This window comes from Penicillium verhagenii (genome assembly GCF_028828195.1).
Source record: "Penicillium verhagenii strain IBT 33310 chromosome Unknown utg000006l_segment0_segment0, whole genome shotgun sequence".
NCBI classification, from domain to species: Eukaryota; Fungi; Ascomycota; class Eurotiomycetes; order Eurotiales; family Aspergillaceae; genus Penicillium; species Penicillium verhagenii.
In genome coordinates this window covers 2,554,305-2,573,640 of record NW_026643170.1, presented here as the reverse complement: position 1 = coordinate 2,573,640, position 19,336 = coordinate 2,554,305, and the positions used below count along the sequence as shown (strand labels likewise).

Here is a 19,336-nt window from a genome sequence, read left to right as displayed (position 1 = left end):
CCAACAATGCGTCAACTGGTTCGAACAAAGTCCATATATATCTGGAATTTCAATGTTTGTTTAGACCAGAGAAAATTCCATTTTTGCAAGGACAATATGTAGTATTCGATGTTTTGAACGGTATCTGAAAACAGAAGTCCGACTCAAGCGTTCAGGTGTTGTCCATGGGTCCACTCAGTGATATCTGGAGGTTCCCGAGGTCGCATTGCTCCAGACGATAAATTGAAAGAATAACCATTATGCAATGAATACCTGCTGTCGCATCGCGGTGAGAAGTAGGGCGTATCCGAGAAATTCCATGGGGACATAATATACGAGCACATCATAGTCTATCGAACCACGAAACCACGTTCTACTGCTAACTACTAACTAGCAGATTCCTCTGAGCAAGCAAGATTTATTATAACAATTGATTTTTATTGGGCAAAAAGTCAAACAAAAACATACAACAGTCAGGATTCGCATGTGGTCACCCACCATACTACTAACTGACCGGCGTGTGGCTTAAGTACGGCTGAGCGGACGGGAAGCCCTGTTCTCCACACCCTATGGTCGTATGTACTAGAATATCATTCGGAGTTAGTTATATAGGGCTGAAAACGAGGACATCTCGGTCGTCGAAAGTGACAGCTTTAGCCCTCAGGTACTCCTTCAATCTAGCCACGCCACGAGTAAAAGTAACTAGTGGAGCCATGGCGCCTTGAATCCACTAACGGAGCTCTGATCGTCGGCAATGTTGTTCTACTTTTTCTTACTTGTACAAACAAAGACCACAAATTCGCCTCTCAGGAGTCAGGATCCTTGATTCATTCTTTTCCTTGATTGTTTGTTTTTTTCTCTTTTCTTTCCCCGTTTCCATATTTGCTGTCGATATCATTCCTTTGACGCGTATACTTTCACTCGTTTATAGAGAGACTTCGCTCTCTCGTCCACTCTTTGACCTGTCCGTTGCTCGAAAATGCGACACCAATGCCTTTTCCTGGCTACTCTCGCCCTGGGATTAGTCCCTGCGTTGGCTCAATCCGGGGATAGTTCTACTACCACTACCACAAATACTTGCACGGATCTTATTACCAATGGCGGGTTTGAAAGTGGCACAACTAGTTCATGGTTGATGGCGGTGGTAGGATCTGGAAGTGGTGCCGTGGAGGATGCGTCTTCTGCGGCTGAGGGCTCATATTATCTGTACATTCTCCTATTCATGAAATCCGAAAAATCTATTCGAGAAAGTGTTTACTGACAGGTTTTGCCATAAATAGGGAGGTGATCTCTTCGCTCGAGGATGGTTATACAGGCTTCTTAATCGAAAACTACGTCTACGATGTGATACAAGGTGACCAGTATACCATCTCGTTCGACTATAAATATAGCCTGAATGGGGGTGAAGATTGTTCCTTGCTCGCTAGATTTGACCAATCGATTTCGGCTCCGACATTCTTTGAACTTAGTTCAATCACGAGCGACGTGACCGAATGGACGACCGTGTCGCAAACTATTACACTGCAAGGCTCATATATATTGGCCTCATTCACAGGAACTTGCAGTAGTGGCTATCCGACCTTTAACCTCGACGCGGTTTCTATCACAAACGAGGAAGATGAGTGCACTACATCGTCGATTACAGTGGCTACCACAACGACAACCTCACTGAGTGTTAGCTCGAGCTTATCCATCCCTGTTTATACCTCAATCCCCCGCGGAGGTGCCATTTTGAGCTCATCGTCAAACGTCCCCTCATCCACCCCTATCACAGTCAGTTCGAGCTCTGCCGGGGTGCACTCATCAGTTCCTCTGGTGGTGAGCTTGAGTTCATCTCATGTGGCGCACACTTCAGCCCCTGTACTTATTGGCTCAAGCTCATCTGCCGCTATACCTACACCACCTCTCCGGACTAGAAGCAGGAAGCCATCCGCTCCTGTAGCTACCTCGACTGGTCTGGTGATTATCTCAAGCTCAGCAGTACCCCCAACATCAACTCCTCTGATGCCGAGCTCGAGTTCACCCTTTATCGTACAAACTTCGACCGCTCTAGTAGTCAGTACAAGCCCATCAGTCGCCTCGCACGCCTCAATTCCACTCTTGATAAGTTCAAGCTCCGCCACAGTACATACCTCAACCCCGCTTCATATCAGCTCGAGCTCCGGCGAGGTAGCCAAGCCTACTACTCCTGGGGCTATATCTTCCAGCTCATTTACCACTGCAAGGGTGTTGACCTCTGCTTTATCTGGGCTTCCTATTGGTTCTGGCTCTGGACCTCATGCATCCACTACTTCAGCCGTCTTCAGTAGCCGGACTGCAACCATTACTGCGTGTCCCTCATCTGGCATCAATTGTCCAGCCTCGCAGCGTATAACTTACGTGACCACCGACACTGTTGGCGTGAACGAGGAGACCGCTACTACTACACCCCAAGGCGCAGTTGGACCCGGATCTAGTGACCAGGTTACCACCGAGACAATTCTCACTACTCGCGTTTCCACAATTCTTCAGTGCCCGACAACTGTCACCGACTGTCCTTTGACTCAACAGACACCTCATACTACGACCGAAACTCTCGTCGCTGGAACCACAGTTTATCCTGTTACCGTAACAGGAAGCACAGTTTCACCGATCGGTGCTTCTTCTGCAAGCACCGGGGCTGCTGTTATTAGTCCTGTTGGGTCACTTACCACAGAAACAATCTACGCCACCAGTGTATCTACTATCTGGGAGTGCCCTGCCTCTGTCACCGACTGCCCATTAAGATCTAAAACTGCTTATGTTGCGACTACGACTGCAGCCATTGGATCCACAGTCTATCCTGTTGGAAACTCTGCACTTCCCAGCTCTACTGTCCAGCCAGTCTCTAGCTCAATCCCAACCTCCAGCGCTACCTCCGACTCTGTCATCGGCGATTGGGTTTCTTCTTCCAGTAAATCTTCGCCTGGTGCTGCTTTAACCCCATCCAGCTCCGGAAACGAATCTGATTCTGCGACTACTGGCCAAGACAAGGTTCTTCCAGGCTCGGGGTCTGTAACTAGCTCTATGACGAATTCAGGTTCATCTTCTGGCTCAGGGTCCAACTTCGATGCTTCGGCAACCTCTTCCGGTTCAAGTTCTCAATCTTTATCTACCGCAATTTCCGGGGAGCTGAGCAACACGGGAGTTGAGACCGTTGTCTCCAACACCTATACTTCCCCTGGAGTCGCAAATCCTGTCACGACTACTGAAGCTACCAGATTGGATATTACTATATCACACTCACACTCGACCTTGATTTCTTCTGCCTCCTCTTTGCAATCGGCTCCTTCTGTTTTATATAGCCCAAGCTCCACAGTTCCCACTGTTACTACCGTTGCCAGTGGCACTCGCGCTCCTATCTCCTCATCAGTCGTGGAGGCTAGCTCTCTCTTAGCATCCTCGACTCTGTCCTCCGGTGGTGCTATATATACCGGTGCAGCCATTTCCCAGACTCGGACTTTCTCTGTAGGACTAAGCATGATCTGTGGACTTATTGCTGTCTTGCAAATTGCCTTTTGACGCAATTTGGATTTCTTCTCTTTTTGAGCCAGCGGGCCATTTTCTGTCTATGAGTTTGAACTTAACATATTATTAATAAAGATTCACGTAAATTTTCCAGTCTGGTTGGAGACTTCGGGAGAAACTTGAAATTCCACATGATTCTTTCGTGCCTCACATCGCGGTTGCAACTCTCATCGAACCTAGTACGTTCGAGTTATTCAGATTTTAGTCACACAGTGGGGAGCTCCGAGAAACCTTTTGGGAATAAATTCCACAATGGAGGCAGAATATGGAAGTGGAGAGCTCTCGGTTCTTCCTAGTATACTTATATTCAAACCTCTGGGCTTCATCCAAATGGCGGATACTCTTCCGGTCCGAGATCTGGTTGCGAAGGAACAGAGCTGGGAGAATAATTTTAACTTGAAGTTTGTAGAAGTATTTCTTGAATAATGGAAAATCCAGAACGCTTCTATTGAGGTCGACGGGTATCGTATGGTTACAAAAGGAGATAGGAATATTTAGTGAATACATGCTTCAAGCAGTGCCACTGCTCAGAAGCACCTGGTCAGCCAGTGACATTCATTGCACTTCAGGCAGTATTGAATTGACTCATTCAATTTCAGCATATTCAAAATTAAATAATATCTCGCCGCACAAGAAAGAAATTCTGTGGATACAAAACTTCAAATTTTGCTTCTGCAATTTCCTTCGTCTTTCATGTATCTATCCAACCCGAGACCGATTCAGGACAGCCCCTCTACTTTTGACTTGATTCGAATTCACAGCACCTCTTTATTACATCTTAAGAGAAAGAACACGACGATCAGCACTGCATTCTACGAAATGTCGTTCGAATTTACAATCATTTGTCTCAGTCACGACGAGCAATTCGGAAATTACTACAGCGCAATCAACCATCTCATTAACGAACATTCTCTTGATGTTACTCTAATTGTCAGCCCGAGAACTCACGAAGCCGCGTGGGAGTGCGAAGAATGTGATCCCATTCATACGGAGGCTGAGGATCTCAAAATGTGGCAACATCTCTGGGAATGTCACTACGAGGTTGTCAGGAGACTCCTTGTATGTTCTCAAGACTAGATCTGGATAACTGGGCCAAGGGAGCCGAGTGAAGAGACATCTAGAACCTTCAAATTCTACTAGAAATGCAGGGTATATTTTGAAATGAATAAATTCAATTTGTGGTTGAGACTTAATGCACTATTCACACAGAGATCATACTAGGTACTGTCATATGATGAAAGATGAATTGACCAAGGAATCTATTAAAGCAAACCTTTCAGGCAGAATCAGGATATCGCATCATTTCTAGGCCAAAATTAGTAAATGGGCAATGGAGGGGACTCTTAATTGAGTCCAGTAAAGGCAACAGCCGCCTCACAGTCAAAGGCCCCAGCGGGTGGCGACGGAACAATAAGAACACGCAAGTCCGTCCGTAGACCTACCATCTACAATTTAAGTAAGCTGTGGCTTGGCAACCTCGGGAAGGGGTTTCCCCACGAGCGAAACTCATCAGACACAGTTCATCGTCTGAGAGTTTCCCCGGTTTATTTCATGTGGGATTTTTAGTGGATACTTTCCCCGGAGTCCGGTTTTTGCGCAATTTGAAACGGCATATCGGGCTATCGTGACCCCGGCTTCCAGCAACCCGAGTGACTTTGACTGAAACAGGCAAATTTTATTGAAGGGTAATCTGAGCTAGCCCGGTTGAAGTTGTCCTCAATAGGCACGTATACAGCTCGACACTTTGCTCGTTCCCTTTTTCGGACTAGTTCTTTGATCACTGGAATATTTACAGAGGGTTGCTAATAATGGCATCAAACGGGGTCGCTCAGGGTTCTTATCGTGAAGAGGTTGAGGATTTAGATTACTTCACCAGTTTTGTAGTTATTTATATGTCGAAATCAAACCCCAAAGTGAATCATAACAAATCTCAAAATGCGCATAATAAATTTTCTTAAAATTATATATCACATTCCGTATGGTAGGTTTGGCTTGTCACTGATGGACGAGGAGCAAATTTTCCACTTTCAGGCTAAGTGTTCACGGGCTAGACGGTGTACTACCAGTTAATTTAACCCGATTCCTGAGTGGAACATTGCTGAGTGGAACATTGAAGGTTTGATTGAACACTTACACCCCGCTTCCCATTTCTTCGAGAACCTTTCAATATACCTGCATGTCAACCCACAGGTAATTGTTCGGATTTTGATCCTCCGGGTCGAATGTTTCAAATCCATTGCTGGAATGTGCTAGTATCACACTTCAAACAAATTAACGTTTCTTCAGGGAAAATGCCGCTAATATTCGGAGAAGTCTTACCCCGCATCCCGCAATATTGAAGCTTCCATGCGTCAAATTTTGAGTTTGTACTATACCAAAGTCTGAAGAGAGGAAGTATATAAAAGCGGTGCATTCAAATGGAGAATATAGATTTCAACCACTACAGAAATACACACGAGACCCTTCCTGCCACCAACAAAACAAAATGTTTGCAAAGAACATTATCCTTGCCGCCACTTGGGCGACCTCAGCTCTCGCTCTTAGTGCAGTTGGGTCTGGTACCTGGACTTCCGTGAGCCCCACTTTCAACTCACAAACATGCGAGGGCGGCTCAATTGATGGCGATATTTTCACCCTCCCCTCGACCGCTACGGGAAGTGAACCCGGCTCTTATTGCGATAACGGCCACTTGCGTGCTGAACGTCGTTATGTAAACGACTACACCACGGGCACACATCAGTTTGCTGGTACTTTCAAGGTAACCTCCTTTGGTGGTACCAACATCTCCATCAAACAGACCTTCAATGAAGGCGGTTCGCTCTTCTTCCTCTTGGGAGTGAACAGCGATGGTGACCTCTACAATGTTGAGGGCGGTACAATCATCGCCAGTGGTGTGGCCACGGTTGGAACGACTGTGACTGTCAACACCATTCATGATGTCAGTACCAGCACCTACACGGTTTATGTCAATGGGGTTGAGAAGTACAGCATTACCTCGCCCGCTGGGGAGTTCTACGACAAAGTCGGAACCTACCAGACTGATAGTGGTGACGGTCCAATTACTGTTGACTGGTCTGCCGTTGCATTTTGGACACAGTAAGGCGAAATTGCAGGGGAAAGTAAGACTGGGACTTGGAGAATTGTATTTCATTTGAATTCTCTGTCGGGTATATTTTTGTGTGGTATGCATCAAGTGGAAATGCCTCAGAAAATTTCCAGATTATCCGTCGAATAGCTGATCAAGGGGTCAAGAATTTATGATGTTTTCAGCAGGTCCTTACTGGGTCTTTGCAGTCAATCATCATTTTTGTTCAATTGAACTTGTACTCTCTCTCCCTATCTCTCATTTGACGTAGATTCAGCTTTCAAGAGAAGTTTAAATCTTATGCAGGTGATCACACACGTGCGGTGTCCTATTCCGAGAATTTTCGCACTAAGTCACCCGATTTTAATATAGTATGTGTACTCAAGTGCTATGGATCGATGCTCTTTTCAGACCAAGTATTCTCCAAATTGTGTCTCTCGAGTTGATTTCAACATTCAATGTTCGTAATACCACCGCCACTCCTTCGTCCATAACTCCCACTCAAAATGCTTATCTATATATTTCAATCTAACCGGATGTCCAATACATACGACCATAGGGTGTGGAGAACAGGGCTTCCCGTCCGCTCAGCCGTACTTAAGCCACACGCCGGTCAGTTAGTAGTATGGTGGGTGACCACATGCGAATCCTGACTGTTGTATGTTTTTTTTTCTTGTCTTTTTTTTTTGATTCTTCGGGTTTAGTGCGCTTTCCGCCCTACCACCTTAACCCGAAATGGTAGCGCGTGGCCACACTACTCGATTGATTCGACCACCCCAGCCTACAGTACCCCAGCCAGCGCGCTTGTACATTGTACACTTCAGCACTTGCTCATAAAAATCCGAGCACCCTCATTGTGTCTCATCTTTGTGAGGTCCAGCTTATTCATTTCCAGTACTTTTTTTTTGATTTTGACGATGATCAGATTGTTACGTATAAGTTTCTCGAATGGTCAGTAAAAGTCAAGCAAGGTATTCGTGATAAGTAAACTCTTTCTTATATAGAAGAAGAGCAGCTAGAGACAGCGAGGCACACACTAAGCCAAGAAGCTAAGCACCCAGGTGCCTCTTCCAACACACGATCGAGATCAAAGCTATCCGGGTACATTCGCCGGTTATACTCCAGATTTTCAATCAGCCATTTCTTTCCATCACCAAAAAAAACAGGAACATGGCCTTCATCTGGAGAGCTGACCATATTCTTCAGCGTGTCGATCTTATTGAGCCTCTCTGAGACAGGCTCCACGATATCTCGATCATCTGCTAGTAGTTGAAAGAGTGCCTCTTCATCAACTTCATCATCTTCATCAACCACGTCCGTGATCAGTCCTTGTCTGCCTAAATGTTCTAACTGACCAACTTGTTGTATCTGTGTCGCCTGCCAACCAATCGTCGCTATTACCTCATCTTTGAGGCCTGGAGGCCCACCACCTTCGAGAGCGAGCTGACATGCAAGGACAAGAGCGCAATTACCAATCGCAGCTTTCATCGGCCCGAGGTCTTCCAGATAGCTCTCAATAAAGGCAGCTTTTATGTCGTTGCCGTTAGATCCTCTCGCTGCTAGCCCATTGAGATAAGGTGGTGACGCCATTGATTGATCTATCGAGCGTAAATTGCAGAGCAGTTCTAGCAGGCAGATCTGAAGTAACCTTAGGTTGGTGAATTGAGTGATTGGGAACTTGGAATTTCCAAAGTCACATGATATTGAGTTATGGCGGCCGATAGAGGCCACCCCTAGGTCAAATCCCAATTTCAACTTTCCGACCGGCAGAAAGTAAATTACGAGTAATTCCAAATCATATTACTAGTTTTTGTACTCCATTATGTTCAGGCAGTTCAGCGCTGCATTATTGTACATTAAATCCTCGAATCCTCGAACTCTATTATATATTAGTAATGCTATATTATATTAAGTACTTCTCTTTCTCTAGGTAAATTATCACAACGACTGGCAAGAAACAGAGCCTGAGATCCTAGTCATATAATCCATTCTTAAGTCCCTTCTCAAGACTACTCTCAAAACTACTCTCAAGTCTATTCTAAAGTCTATTCTCAAGTCTATTCTCAAGTCTATTCTAAAAGTGACCCGTATTTAGATCGAATCCTTTAAGATATTCCTATATATGATAAATACAATACAGGCGGGAAACAGGGCGTGAAGTTAGAAACTGAAATTGGGATATGACCTAGGGGTGGCCTCTATCGGCCGCCGCAATTGAGTATTGCCCAATCAACACTGAAATCGCTCACCCACCGCCAATAAGTGATACATCATGCATGCATGAATCATTTACCCCTCTTTCCCCTTACTTCCTGTTCTTCTTTTCTTACTTATACTTACCTGTTTTCGTTTGTCTTTTTTATGACAAAATTCTTTTACGCATAAAAGGACGTAGAATCCCGTACTTCTTGCTGGGATTCACGATTACGGTTCAATCCTTACTACACATTTCCAGGCCTCAGGAGCCCATGAGACTATCCCCGACACTTATGAGCCCGGCTATAACTCATTTGAGCTGAAGCACAAAATTGAAGAAGAACAACCTTGCTTGAGGTTCTCATCCTTGAGAACCCAATTCATCCGATTTGTTTGCCCAGAATGGCAAAAAAAAGTCCTCAAACATCAACAAGGTGCCCATCACCCTCACTTCGTCTACAGACTGGTTTCGGTGGATTACAAATATTGAAATTATTGCGGAGATGGCCGGTGTTTGGGAAAACATTACCCCTCATTGGGTAGGAAACAATGGAGCAACAAGAAAACCTGAAATGAAACCCAAACCAATTCGCCCTACTGTCGAAGACCTGTTTAACGACCCTTCGAGGTCCATTTGCGACCTCAATGATACGGAAAAAGAGCGATATGAGAATATTCTCGAGTTCTACCGTTTTTATATGACAAACTGGGATGACGTGCGTGAGAACCTCTTGATGGTTTATACGGAGATTATGGCATCTCTGTCACTCAAGAACCGCTCTCTTATTGGGACCGAACGTTCCGTCCGAATCATCTTACAGAATCTCAAGCGAATGTATGAACCTTCTCTCCTTGCTCAACAACGAAAATTCCTCAGGGAATGGGACCAATTACGTCGTCGTCAACCACCTCAATCGAATATTGAAGACTGGATTCCCAGGTGGCTTCTTGCACATTTGCTAGGAAGAGAGCTTAAATTATGTGAATTCGACGGTGAACTTTATATGATCAAGTCTTTCCTAAGCTCAATTCGGCATATTTCACCCAAGTTCTATGCTATGTGGAGTGCAATGTTATGCGGATGTGAAGATGAGACGGGTGATCGTTTGAAATACTTCCTGGAGTGTTATGCCCGATACATAAAACACGATCGGCCTAAATTGACGAAACAAAGAGTTTGAGATCGTTCAAAAGTCCCAGATCGCAAGGGATCTTTGCCATCAAGCAGTGGAAGAAGGTCCATAGATTCGCTTACACATGTGAACTTCTACAAGATTGTCCGGACGGAAGGCTCGGTCGCAGTAAATTACTGATACGGCGGGTCTCAGGTGATAGAAATGCAGGAATCGCCATATTAAAAGCTTCTGATGTCAGTATTGCTGTACAGCGTGTTATCTCAATAGTGATAGAGCTCATTACTACAGTGTATGAGGCTGTGCTACTTTGAAGCTATTCCCCTTATATAAATTATCAGATCTTGCATAATCCAGGAGGTTGAAACCTGCAAATTGGATATTAGAATGTTCAAATTTGAGGCTCTGGGCACCACATGTGCATACATATTATAAGATATTGATTCCATGGTTCAGAAGGGTTGCTATGGAATAAAATACTGAGATTCGAGTAAAACAAAGGCAAAATACGAAAACCGAAAGACACCAATTACCTACATATCACCACGCGCCAATCTGCACAAGCTACGGCTTCAAGTCACCGGGCTACCACTCAAGGCAAGCCCTCACTGGTGCTGGCGGTTGATTGAGTTTGTTAAGATATATGCATGTTTTTCGAGCGTTTTCGATATTTACAAAATTACCAAGGGCAGTGATAAACGCGGTGTGTAATTTAGCCTGAAATTTGGTATCATTGAACACTCCCTAACTATCCACCGTAGGCTTTGAGCGGTATGCGTGGGATATGCAAGCACCATGGATCGTTGGCTATATAGAACGTGGTTACTAACATGCGCTCGTAACCACTGGAGTCCACAGCAGCGTGTCAAGGCTCCCACATTCTCAAGTTTGACTCAATAAGAGTCAGTAGGAGTAAAGGCTAACCTGTTTTGGCAGGATCGACACGTTCTTATCCAATCAGAACGCGTAATCCCCAGTTGCTGACCCGCAGTCGGGCACCGACGAATCAGCGCTCGCTATTTCACAACGGCCCCATTCCCCCGTCTTTTGAGCCGCTGCTTATAAAGAGCTACGCGTAGAGTCGAGGGCACAATAAGCATTGCATTGGTTCACCTGGTATGCACTTACATTCACAATTATGAAGGACCCGAACCTACCGTGTGCTGTTTCTCACGAAGATGTCTTCGGCCCATTTGTGGACTCTTCGTGTCGCCATGGCTTTGATTTCACTCTTTTGTTCGAGGAGACAGTTCTCACATTCCTGCCTCTTTTAATTGCCTGGCCTATTGTTGTGATACGGCTGTGCAACCTTCGCAATGTTTCAGTGAAGGTCAACTGTTCATGGTTCTATTTCACGAAAGAGGTCTGATAAGTCCACACGTTCTCCCAGTCCCTCGACAAGAGTCTGCTTTAACAGTTTCATTTTTTTAAAAAGAATCTAGACAGTTTCATTCCTTCACATAGCCTTTCAGTTTATACTACTAATTTTCTGGTGTCAACCATCCACCCCCACGACAAGAGCAACTGTGCCAGTAGCTTTCGTTTCGGTAGTGGTGTCGCTTTTTTGTCTGTACTTGTCACACTTGGAGCATTTTTGCTCACTACGTCCCTCCAACACCCTATGCCTCTTTCATGCATTTTCTCTGATTCTTGACCTGCCGCGTCTTCGAACTCTCTCTTTCTTGCCGGATAATCGGACTGTGGTTATCATATTTGCTATTTCCTTGCTTTCCAGACTTGCTGTTGTTATCCTCGAGGCTACAGAAAAGAGATTCCTGTTGAAGAAGCCATTCTCTGGATGTGCTATTGAAGCCACGAGTGGAATCTTCAATCGCAGTTTGTCCTTGTGGGTGGGCGGCCTGTTGTGGAAGGGTTCGAAAACCACCTTAACTGTCGACAACCTCCCTATTCTTGATGACGATATTAAAGGAGCCTCGAATCCTGAGACTCTACTTGACAAATGGAACAAAGGTCAGATCTAGCATCTTTGCCCATATCGTGTCAAGCCATTTGACTTTTCAATAGCCAACAAATACCGCCGCAACGCTTTGCTATGGACCTTTATGAAACATTATAAATGGGAATTCCTTGGTGGCATCCTGCCACGTATGGCATTCACCGGCTTCTTGTTCGCACAACCATTCCTTGTCCAAAGGGTGCTGGACTTCATGACCGAGCCTGAAGACGTTAATTCATCGAACTACGCTCGTGGCCTTGTCGCAGCATATGCTATCGTCTACGTGGGAATTGCAGTATGTTTCATCAACCCGTTCATCAACCTGCCACTCACCATCCAAACAGGTTACACACAATGTCTACCGCTCCAAGGTATACAGGGTTATTGCGATGGTAAGAGGAAGCTTGGTGAGCATGATCTTCGATAAAACGCTCCGTATGGGCACATCCGCTGCTTCAGATGCATCGGCAGTTACTCTGATGAGCACAGACATGGAACGCATCGGAGATGGTCTTCTCGACATGCATGAAGTGTACTCCAATTTCGCCGAGGTCGTGCTCGCTCTTATTTTCTTGGCGCGACTTCTTGGTGTGGCTACTATCGCTCCTACAGTGCTCGTTATCGGTACGTCTTCGCTTTCCAATTTGGTGCTATCATTTTTCCTCTGACATAAGAGCTACAGCTTGTTTGGTTGCTGGATTGCCTGTCTCTATGGCGAGGGCTAATGCCCAAGGGGTATGGCTAGAATACGTCGAAAAGCGTGTTTCCGTGACTTCCAAGGTCCTCGGCGTCATGAAAAATGTCAAGATGACAGGCTTGACAGATATAGTTGCCAGCAGCCTCCGGAAGCTGAGAACAGATGAGATTGGAGCGTCGCAGAGGATGCGAGTCATTCGAGTCATCAATAACACGATTTGTGGGTAAAGCGTTGCAGGTCGAAGAGTCCAGCTAACCTGCTCGCAGCTTACATCTCTGACGCGCTGGCTCCAGTAGTCAGCTTTGGACTCTATATTATCCTTGCGAAGGCAAATGATGGACCCACCTTGACTAACGGAACTGCATTTGCGGCATTGACTCTTTTCTCTCTTCTTGATGCACCGATCGTCTCGATTGTCTATGGAACGGAAGATTTGATGACGGTCGTCAACTGTTTTCAAAGAATCCAGAAGTACTTGAACGAAACTGAACGAGAAGACCATCGTTTAGAGCTACCTAAAGAAGAAGAGATACTTCTTGACACGAATGAGAGTGAGGGGAAATTGTGTGTGAAGGCTTCCCATTTATCTGCTGCATGGGCAATCGACGACCAGCCTATCCTCAAGGGCCTGAATTTCGATATCAAACAAGGCAATACGACTATGATAATCGGCCCAGTGGGCTGTGGAAAGTCAACTCTCCTCAAGGTTCTGCTCGGTGAAGTCCAAGAGTGCTCTGGTCAGGTGTTCACATCATACAGAACTGCTGCATATTGTAGCCAGTCTCCATGGGTCAAATTTGGAACTGTTCAGGAGAATATTGTTGGGTCCTCTCCGTGGGATAAATCTTGGTACGATCGTGTCATTCACGCCTGCGCATTAGAATTTGACCTACAACAACTCCCAGCGAGAGATCAGACCAAAGTTGGTGTTCGTGGATCGAGGCTTAGCGGCGGGCAACAAATGCGTGTGGTAAGTATACAACAAAGCTAGCGGTTTTGATTTCCAGCAGAAATTGACACCTCCAGGCACTTTCTCGAGCGCTCTATTCGAGAGAACCTGTTTTGATCCTGGATGATGTCTTGACAGGGCTAGATCGTGAGACGGAAAAGCTCGTTCTAGATGCTGTTTTTGGAGCCCGTGGCATTGTGAAGGAGCTCGGCCAAACTGTTATTCTCGCTACAAACTCCAGTTGGTTCTTACCTTTTTCTTGCTAGAAAATAAACCCACTAACAGCATCACAGTACACCACATTGCCTACTCTGACTGCGTTATCTCGCTGAATAGGCAAGGTCAGATCGCCCAGCAAATATCATCAAAGGATTTTATGGCCAATAAGGATTATACTGCTATTGTTGACAGCCAGCCAGAGCAGGTTAACACAAACAGGGAGCCAGATTTTGCATTTGATGATGAGCAGCTGCAAGAGTTAAAGTTGCAGGGTGAAGAAACCGATCATTTCAGTCGAAGAACAGGCGATTGGACAGTCTACTTGTACTACTTCGAGGTCATGGGGTACCGATTGCTATTTCTAGCGGTCGCATGCTCCGTGTTTTTCATTGCCGGGTCTACAATTCCACGTAAGTTGTCCTGATACTTTCAGCTTCCTTTCCCGAACTGACCAGCTTTCAGAAATTTGGCTTCAATGGTGGACTCGTGCCAACGAAAACCATCCGAATGCCGATATTCCGTACTGGCTGGGTGGCTATGCTGCTGTGGGATTCCTAACTCTTTTCGCCGTCTTCTGCTCGATCTTCGTCTTCGACATCCTCGTTATCCCCAAGACGGCTCGCAAATTTCATGAAATCCTTCTGGGTACAACGATGAGTGCCACCACCTCTTTTTTAACATCTACAGACATCGGAACTACAACCAACAGGTTCACCCAGGATCTGGAGCTAATTGACGAAGAGCTCCCAGCGGCTTTTGAATTGGCAATGGATCAGGCTCTGAGCTGTCTCGTGGAAGGTTTCCTAGTTTTCTTCGGCTCATCGTACGCCACGGCAGCAGTAATACCCATCTGCATCATCACAGTCTACTACGTGGCAAGATTCTATATTCAAACATCTCGTCAAGTCCGTCTGCTAGATATTGAGATGAAAGCTCCGCTATTCTCTCATTTTCTGGAGACTTTGAGTGGCCTTTCCAGTATTCGTGCTTATGGATGGACGGAAGAGTATCGTCGTCTGAGCCGATTTGCCCTGGATAATTCCCAGCGACCATTCTATATGCTCTTCTGCATCCAGCGCTGGCTCAATCTGGTTCTTGATTTGATCGTCGCTGCGATCGCCGTCATGGTCATTGCGATTGCGCTTTCTTTGAGAGGGAACTCATCATTCGGCCTTCTTGGCATTGCATTGTTCAACATTGTGAATTTTAGCTCTACTCTACAATCGCTGATTTCCTCGTGGACTGGACTTGAGACCTCGATTGGGGCTGTTTCTCGTATCCGCTCATATGTACGTGAGGCCAAGACCGAGGACCTGGATACTGAGGTTCAGTCTGTCCCAAGCTCATGGCCAGTACGAGGGGAGGTGGAGTTTATCAATATGACAGCTTCTTATGAGTATGTTCCATGGATTTCAATTCATCGGGAGGCTGGAAACTAACGTATTGCAGGACCTCTTCGTCGCCGGTCCTAGAATGGATCAACTTGAAGGTTGCACCAGGAGAGAAGATCGCAATCTGCGGTCGAACAGGAAGGTTAGCGAGCTGTCTTTCAAACGTCTCTATAGAGTTCCGAGACTAATTCCTTTCTAGCGGGAAATCATCTCTCATCTCGACAACTCTCCGGACTCTTGAAATTGACAGTGGCAGTATCCTCATTGATGGTGTCAACATAGCACTTCTTTCAAGATCCCTTATTCGATCTTCATTGAACACGATTCCCCAGCAGGCCTTCTTCCTCCACGGCAGTGTTCGGCTGAATATAAATCCTCAACAAGATGTATCGGACGAGAAAATCATTCATGTTCTTCAAGAAACCAACCTCTGGTCTCACATCGAATCGAAAGGAGGGCTTGACATAGAGATGTCGGAAGAGCTGCTCTCGCATGGACAGCAGCAGTTATTATGTCTCGCGCGGGCTATGTGCAAATCTAGCCAGATCGTGATCATGGATGAGGCCACAAGCAGGTAAATGGCTATACAGGCTCGATCTCATCAAGCAGTCACTAATCAGGCCATAGCGTGGACTTGGAAAGCGAGAAACTCATGCAGAGCGTCATTCGCAAGCATTTCAAAGACAAGACTGTCATTGCCATCGTACACAAACTGGACACCATTCTGGAATATGATAAAATCGCGGTTATGGACAAGGGTAGAGTCGTCGAGTTTGATAGGCCTAAAGCTCTCTTGTCGATGGGGGAATCGGCGTTCAAGTCTCTGTACAATAGTTTCTGCGATCAAGCATCACGATGAACACTTATTTTCATATAAATAAACCCTTTTCGTTCAAATCTTCTTTCAAAGGTCATTGAACATTGAAGGCAAACTCTCTGTGTAACTGTTTTCAATCATGTGTTAGGATAGAAGGACTAGTAATACTGGTACTGTCTCATATTGATGGAATTTGTGTCTCACTGTTGTGGTAACATATCCAATTTGATAACGGGAATCGTGGGTGACTTCCTCCAGATGTCGCAAATTCACGACCATCACTGCTTACATATCCAATTTCATTGCGCAGAGCAAAAACCTTGGCGGCTAGAGCTCCAGACATTGTTAATCTTTCACAAAGAATGTTTGCCCTATTTCCGCCACCATGACACGGCAATGCGCTGTTGTCTGACTCAATAATATGTCCGTCTGAATCATAAACCTATGCTTTTCCTCCTCACTGAGGTAAAGACGGTCGAGATGCTCGTGAAACCAGATTCGCATGATATATTTCACCGGACCTGGCGTTCTCTTCTTCTGCGCTTCCCCTTGGGGTCAACCGGATCACCCATAGCATCGAAATCGGGCGTTTGCTTCTCTTGCACATATTTCACTGAACTATCGCTCAGTATGGATTCTTCGCTATCCGACCGTGATTGGAAGTTGTAAGGTCGTAAGATGGGAGGTCTAGCCTGCGATGACTTTTCGCCGGCCATCACAGATGAAGTTTGGCGCATTGAGTTCGGCACGTTATCGCCTAGATTTGATTGCTCCCGGGGCAGTTGACCATGTAGGGTGGTAAATTGCTCCTCTGCTTTGCTTTCTGGCGTTCTTTCTAACTTGAAATCCATCAAATGTTGGGGGTATCTATGTGACCGTTCAATGATCTCAAACTTTCCGGAATCCTTGGCAGATTCATATTGATTGGTACCATGAACGTTATTCAAATCTGGGTCTGCTCCCTTCTGCTGAGATCGCTTATCAAGTTCCTGGTCGTCAGACTCACTCAATTTGGATGAACCTGGACTTGTATTCGCCTCTCTATCCAAAAGTTGCTGAATTATTGATTGAATTGTTATCTCGGACTCTGTGGAAGGACCAGGAGCCACATGGTCGAGGAGCAATTGGACAGCATTAACGTATTTTTCCCGTGTTGCGGACTTTACTGCATCACTTGGGCGTGCAAAGTGCCCAAAAAGTAAACAAAGAGCTGTCTCAAATGACGACCATGCTGTCGCATCTATTGGTAGCCCCGGGCTCGCGTCATGGTTCAAGATCCGTCGAATGGCCATCTTGTATTCTGCCCAGGCAGCCGAGTCCAATGCTGAAGTCGGATCTTGTGTTTTGTAGTCGAAGTGTAAGAACGCCGTCTCAAAACTCGATTCAGCTAAGTCAGCCAGGGTGAGGGCTTGACATGTTCCAAAGTACAGAACTAGTTGAACGCTTTTATCGAATTTTGCAGCCATCGAAAGATATGACGATTGATTTGGATCTTCCTCTTTGCCAAGAAATGAGCGGATCACCAGCTCACATTTGCTCTGAGCTGCGGAGATCAACGATATGTTTGGATGCTTTTTATAGGCGAAAAGCAGCTCTCTGGCTACACCAAGTTCAGCGCGCCTTGCTAAGTCCGCATCGGGAACGAGTTCCAAATCTGCGCCGTATTTAAGCAATAGTTTCACAGCGTCTTCGTGGCCTTTCTTTGATGCAATATGCAACGGTGTCAGTCCTTGGGACAAACTTCTCGAGTTCGCATTCACGCCGAAATCCAACAGTATTTGCATGACTTGCAAGAACCCCCCCTCCGTCGCTAGATGTAAGGGGCCTGAATTCGATGGGGAGCGTGCGAGATTGGGGTCAGCTCCAGCATGGAGTAAAGAGGAAACCAGTCCAGCGAGACCCTTGGCAGACGCCAATGCCAATGCATTCCAGTCGTCCATGTAAGAGAAATTCAGATCAAATGAGGTGCTTTTGTCTATAGCTAGCTTGGCAATCTCGGGCATATTGAGCTGGATTGCGCGGAGAAGTGTGTGTGCATCCCCCGACAACGGGAATTGCATATCCGGAAAGCGCTCCCATATTTCACTAAAGACATTCTGTGCGGGTAATATGTATGAAGTCTCAGTGAGTTCTGACCCAGCCACAATGATACCAAATATTGATTCAGTCTCAGGATCTATGACCCAGGTGCCGGAATCTCCACGACCTTGACACAAGACAGACGTCAACTTGATGGTTCCCATGAAGGATGGTACCAATGCTCACTTGGCTTCATATCAGATGCCCATGCATCCTGGAGTCCACAATTAGGTATGAATAGCCCTTGTATGGCAGGGGAGACTGTGGTTGATATTGGTGCCTGGGATTTCACTATTGCCCAGACCGGACCCCGCGGGAAGACTGTTGAAACTTTAGATGGAACGACAGTTTTGTCGTCAAGGGTGGCGAAATTAACAATTAATACATCAGGCGTCTTATTTATTTTCACGAGAGCCCAATCCATATTAAACGAGAAATAACTTGAGTCGTGGAGAATGGCACCCAGGTCTCTTCCGTGCGACTCAGAGTTTGGTACGTAGATCATGTCTGCATCCAACGCAGAATCCTGGGAATGTAAGTTCATTTCTGCACCGGAAACATCTCCATCACCATCGCTCGAGTTGGAGGTATCGTCGTTATCGGAATCATTAGTTTGACGATCCTTAATGAAGGGATGAAGTACGGTAAGAGCAAAAGGTTCATCGCCTAGCATGACAACGCCTCCTAGCCTTGCCTTTCGCGAGGATCCACCATTCGATTCACCAACAGCAAACGGCATTCCACAGAGGCAGGCAGTCATCTGAAGCTCATCCATCAACAAGGTGGTCATGCTGGGTAGGATATTGCTCTCATACTGGTAAACACGATATCCAAACTTGAGCAACTGACCATGCCTCACAATCAATTTCACGCCGTTTTTGGAGACTCTGGGGTCACCAGAAAGGACTATTGCTGCCGGGTGGGATGACTGCCACTCATCTCCGATCATCCAGCAAGTGATATTATAGTGGCATTGCTTCTTAGCACCGCGAAATAATGCGGCAGTATTCTCTTTGAAGAGCGGCCTTAGCAAATTCGGGTAGATGGAATTGTTCCATTCTTCCAAGGCCCGACCGGCTGGATTCCAGGCCGATTGCTGTTTGAAGCCCCAGGATCGTTGTTGATCGACGGAATCTCGTCGTTCTTCCGCGGTCAAACTCTCCCAGAATGTTGGCTTGGCGATGCTTATCTCCCGGTCGAAGACGCGACCCATCCGAGTCTGCAGAACGGTTCTCATCTTGATTTTGGACCTATGCCTGCCTGTCACTCAGTTGGCAGGCCCCGGGAG

At 46.0% G+C, this 19,336-nt stretch overlaps 6 protein-coding genes across 6 annotated transcripts; 4 read left to right on the top strand and 2 right to left on the bottom strand.

Moving 5' to 3' along the window:
* Nucleotides 1-958: 958 nt before the first annotated feature.
* N7466_006323 (uncharacterized protein) lies at nt 959-3,519 on the top strand (the record flags this gene model as incomplete). The annotated part of the gene is made up of 4 exons (XM_057165720.1): nt 959-1,185; nt 1,260-1,797; nt 1,896-2,239; nt 2,286-3,519. The coding sequence occupies 4 exons, from the start codon at nt 959-961 to the stop codon at nt 3,517-3,519; spliced, it is 2,343 nt and encodes a 780-aa protein (XP_057021319.1).
* Nucleotides 3,520-6,010: 2,491 nt separating this feature from the next.
* N7466_006322 (uncharacterized protein) lies at nt 6,011-6,625 on the top strand (the record flags this gene model as incomplete). The annotated part of the gene is made up of 1 exon (XM_057165719.1): nt 6,011-6,625. One exon carries the CDS (start codon nt 6,011-6,013, stop codon nt 6,623-6,625), a length of 615 nt encoding a protein of 204 aa, XP_057021318.1.
* Nucleotides 6,626-7,606: 981 nt separating this feature from the next.
* On the bottom strand, nt 7,607-8,200 carry N7466_006321 (uncharacterized protein; the record flags this gene model as incomplete). The annotated part of the gene is made up of 1 exon (XM_057165718.1): nt 7,607-8,200. One exon carries the CDS (start codon nt 8,198-8,200, stop codon nt 7,607-7,609), a length of 594 nt encoding a protein of 197 aa, XP_057021317.1.
* Nucleotides 8,201-9,309: 1,109 nt separating this feature from the next.
* N7466_006320 (uncharacterized protein) lies at nt 9,310-9,987 on the top strand (the record flags this gene model as incomplete). Its single annotated transcript, XM_057165717.1, has 1 exon — nt 9,310-9,987. One exon carries the CDS (start codon nt 9,310-9,312, stop codon nt 9,985-9,987), a length of 678 nt encoding a protein of 225 aa, XP_057021316.1.
* A 1,090-nt stretch (nt 9,988-11,077) lies between these two features.
* Nucleotides 11,078-16,011, top strand: N7466_006319 (P-loop containing nucleoside triphosphate hydrolase protein; the record flags this gene model as incomplete). The annotated part of the gene is made up of 12 exons (XM_057165716.1): nt 11,078-11,302; nt 11,382-11,910; nt 11,965-12,191; nt 12,241-12,520; nt 12,579-12,812; nt 12,860-13,563; nt 13,620-13,782; nt 13,836-14,171; nt 14,224-15,157; nt 15,211-15,294; nt 15,352-15,726; nt 15,780-16,011. The coding sequence occupies 12 exons, from the start codon at nt 11,078-11,080 to the stop codon at nt 16,009-16,011; spliced, it is 4,323 nt and encodes a 1,440-aa protein (XP_057021315.1).
* A 470-nt stretch (nt 16,012-16,481) lies between these two features.
* Nucleotides 16,482-19,285, bottom strand: N7466_006318 (ankyrin repeat domain-containing protein; the record flags this gene model as incomplete). Its single annotated transcript, XM_057165715.1, has 2 exons — nt 16,482-18,175; nt 18,235-19,285. 2 exons carry the CDS (start codon nt 19,283-19,285, stop codon nt 16,482-16,484), a joined length of 2,745 nt encoding a protein of 914 aa, XP_057021314.1.
* Between the last annotated feature and the right edge of the window lie 51 nt (nt 19,286-19,336).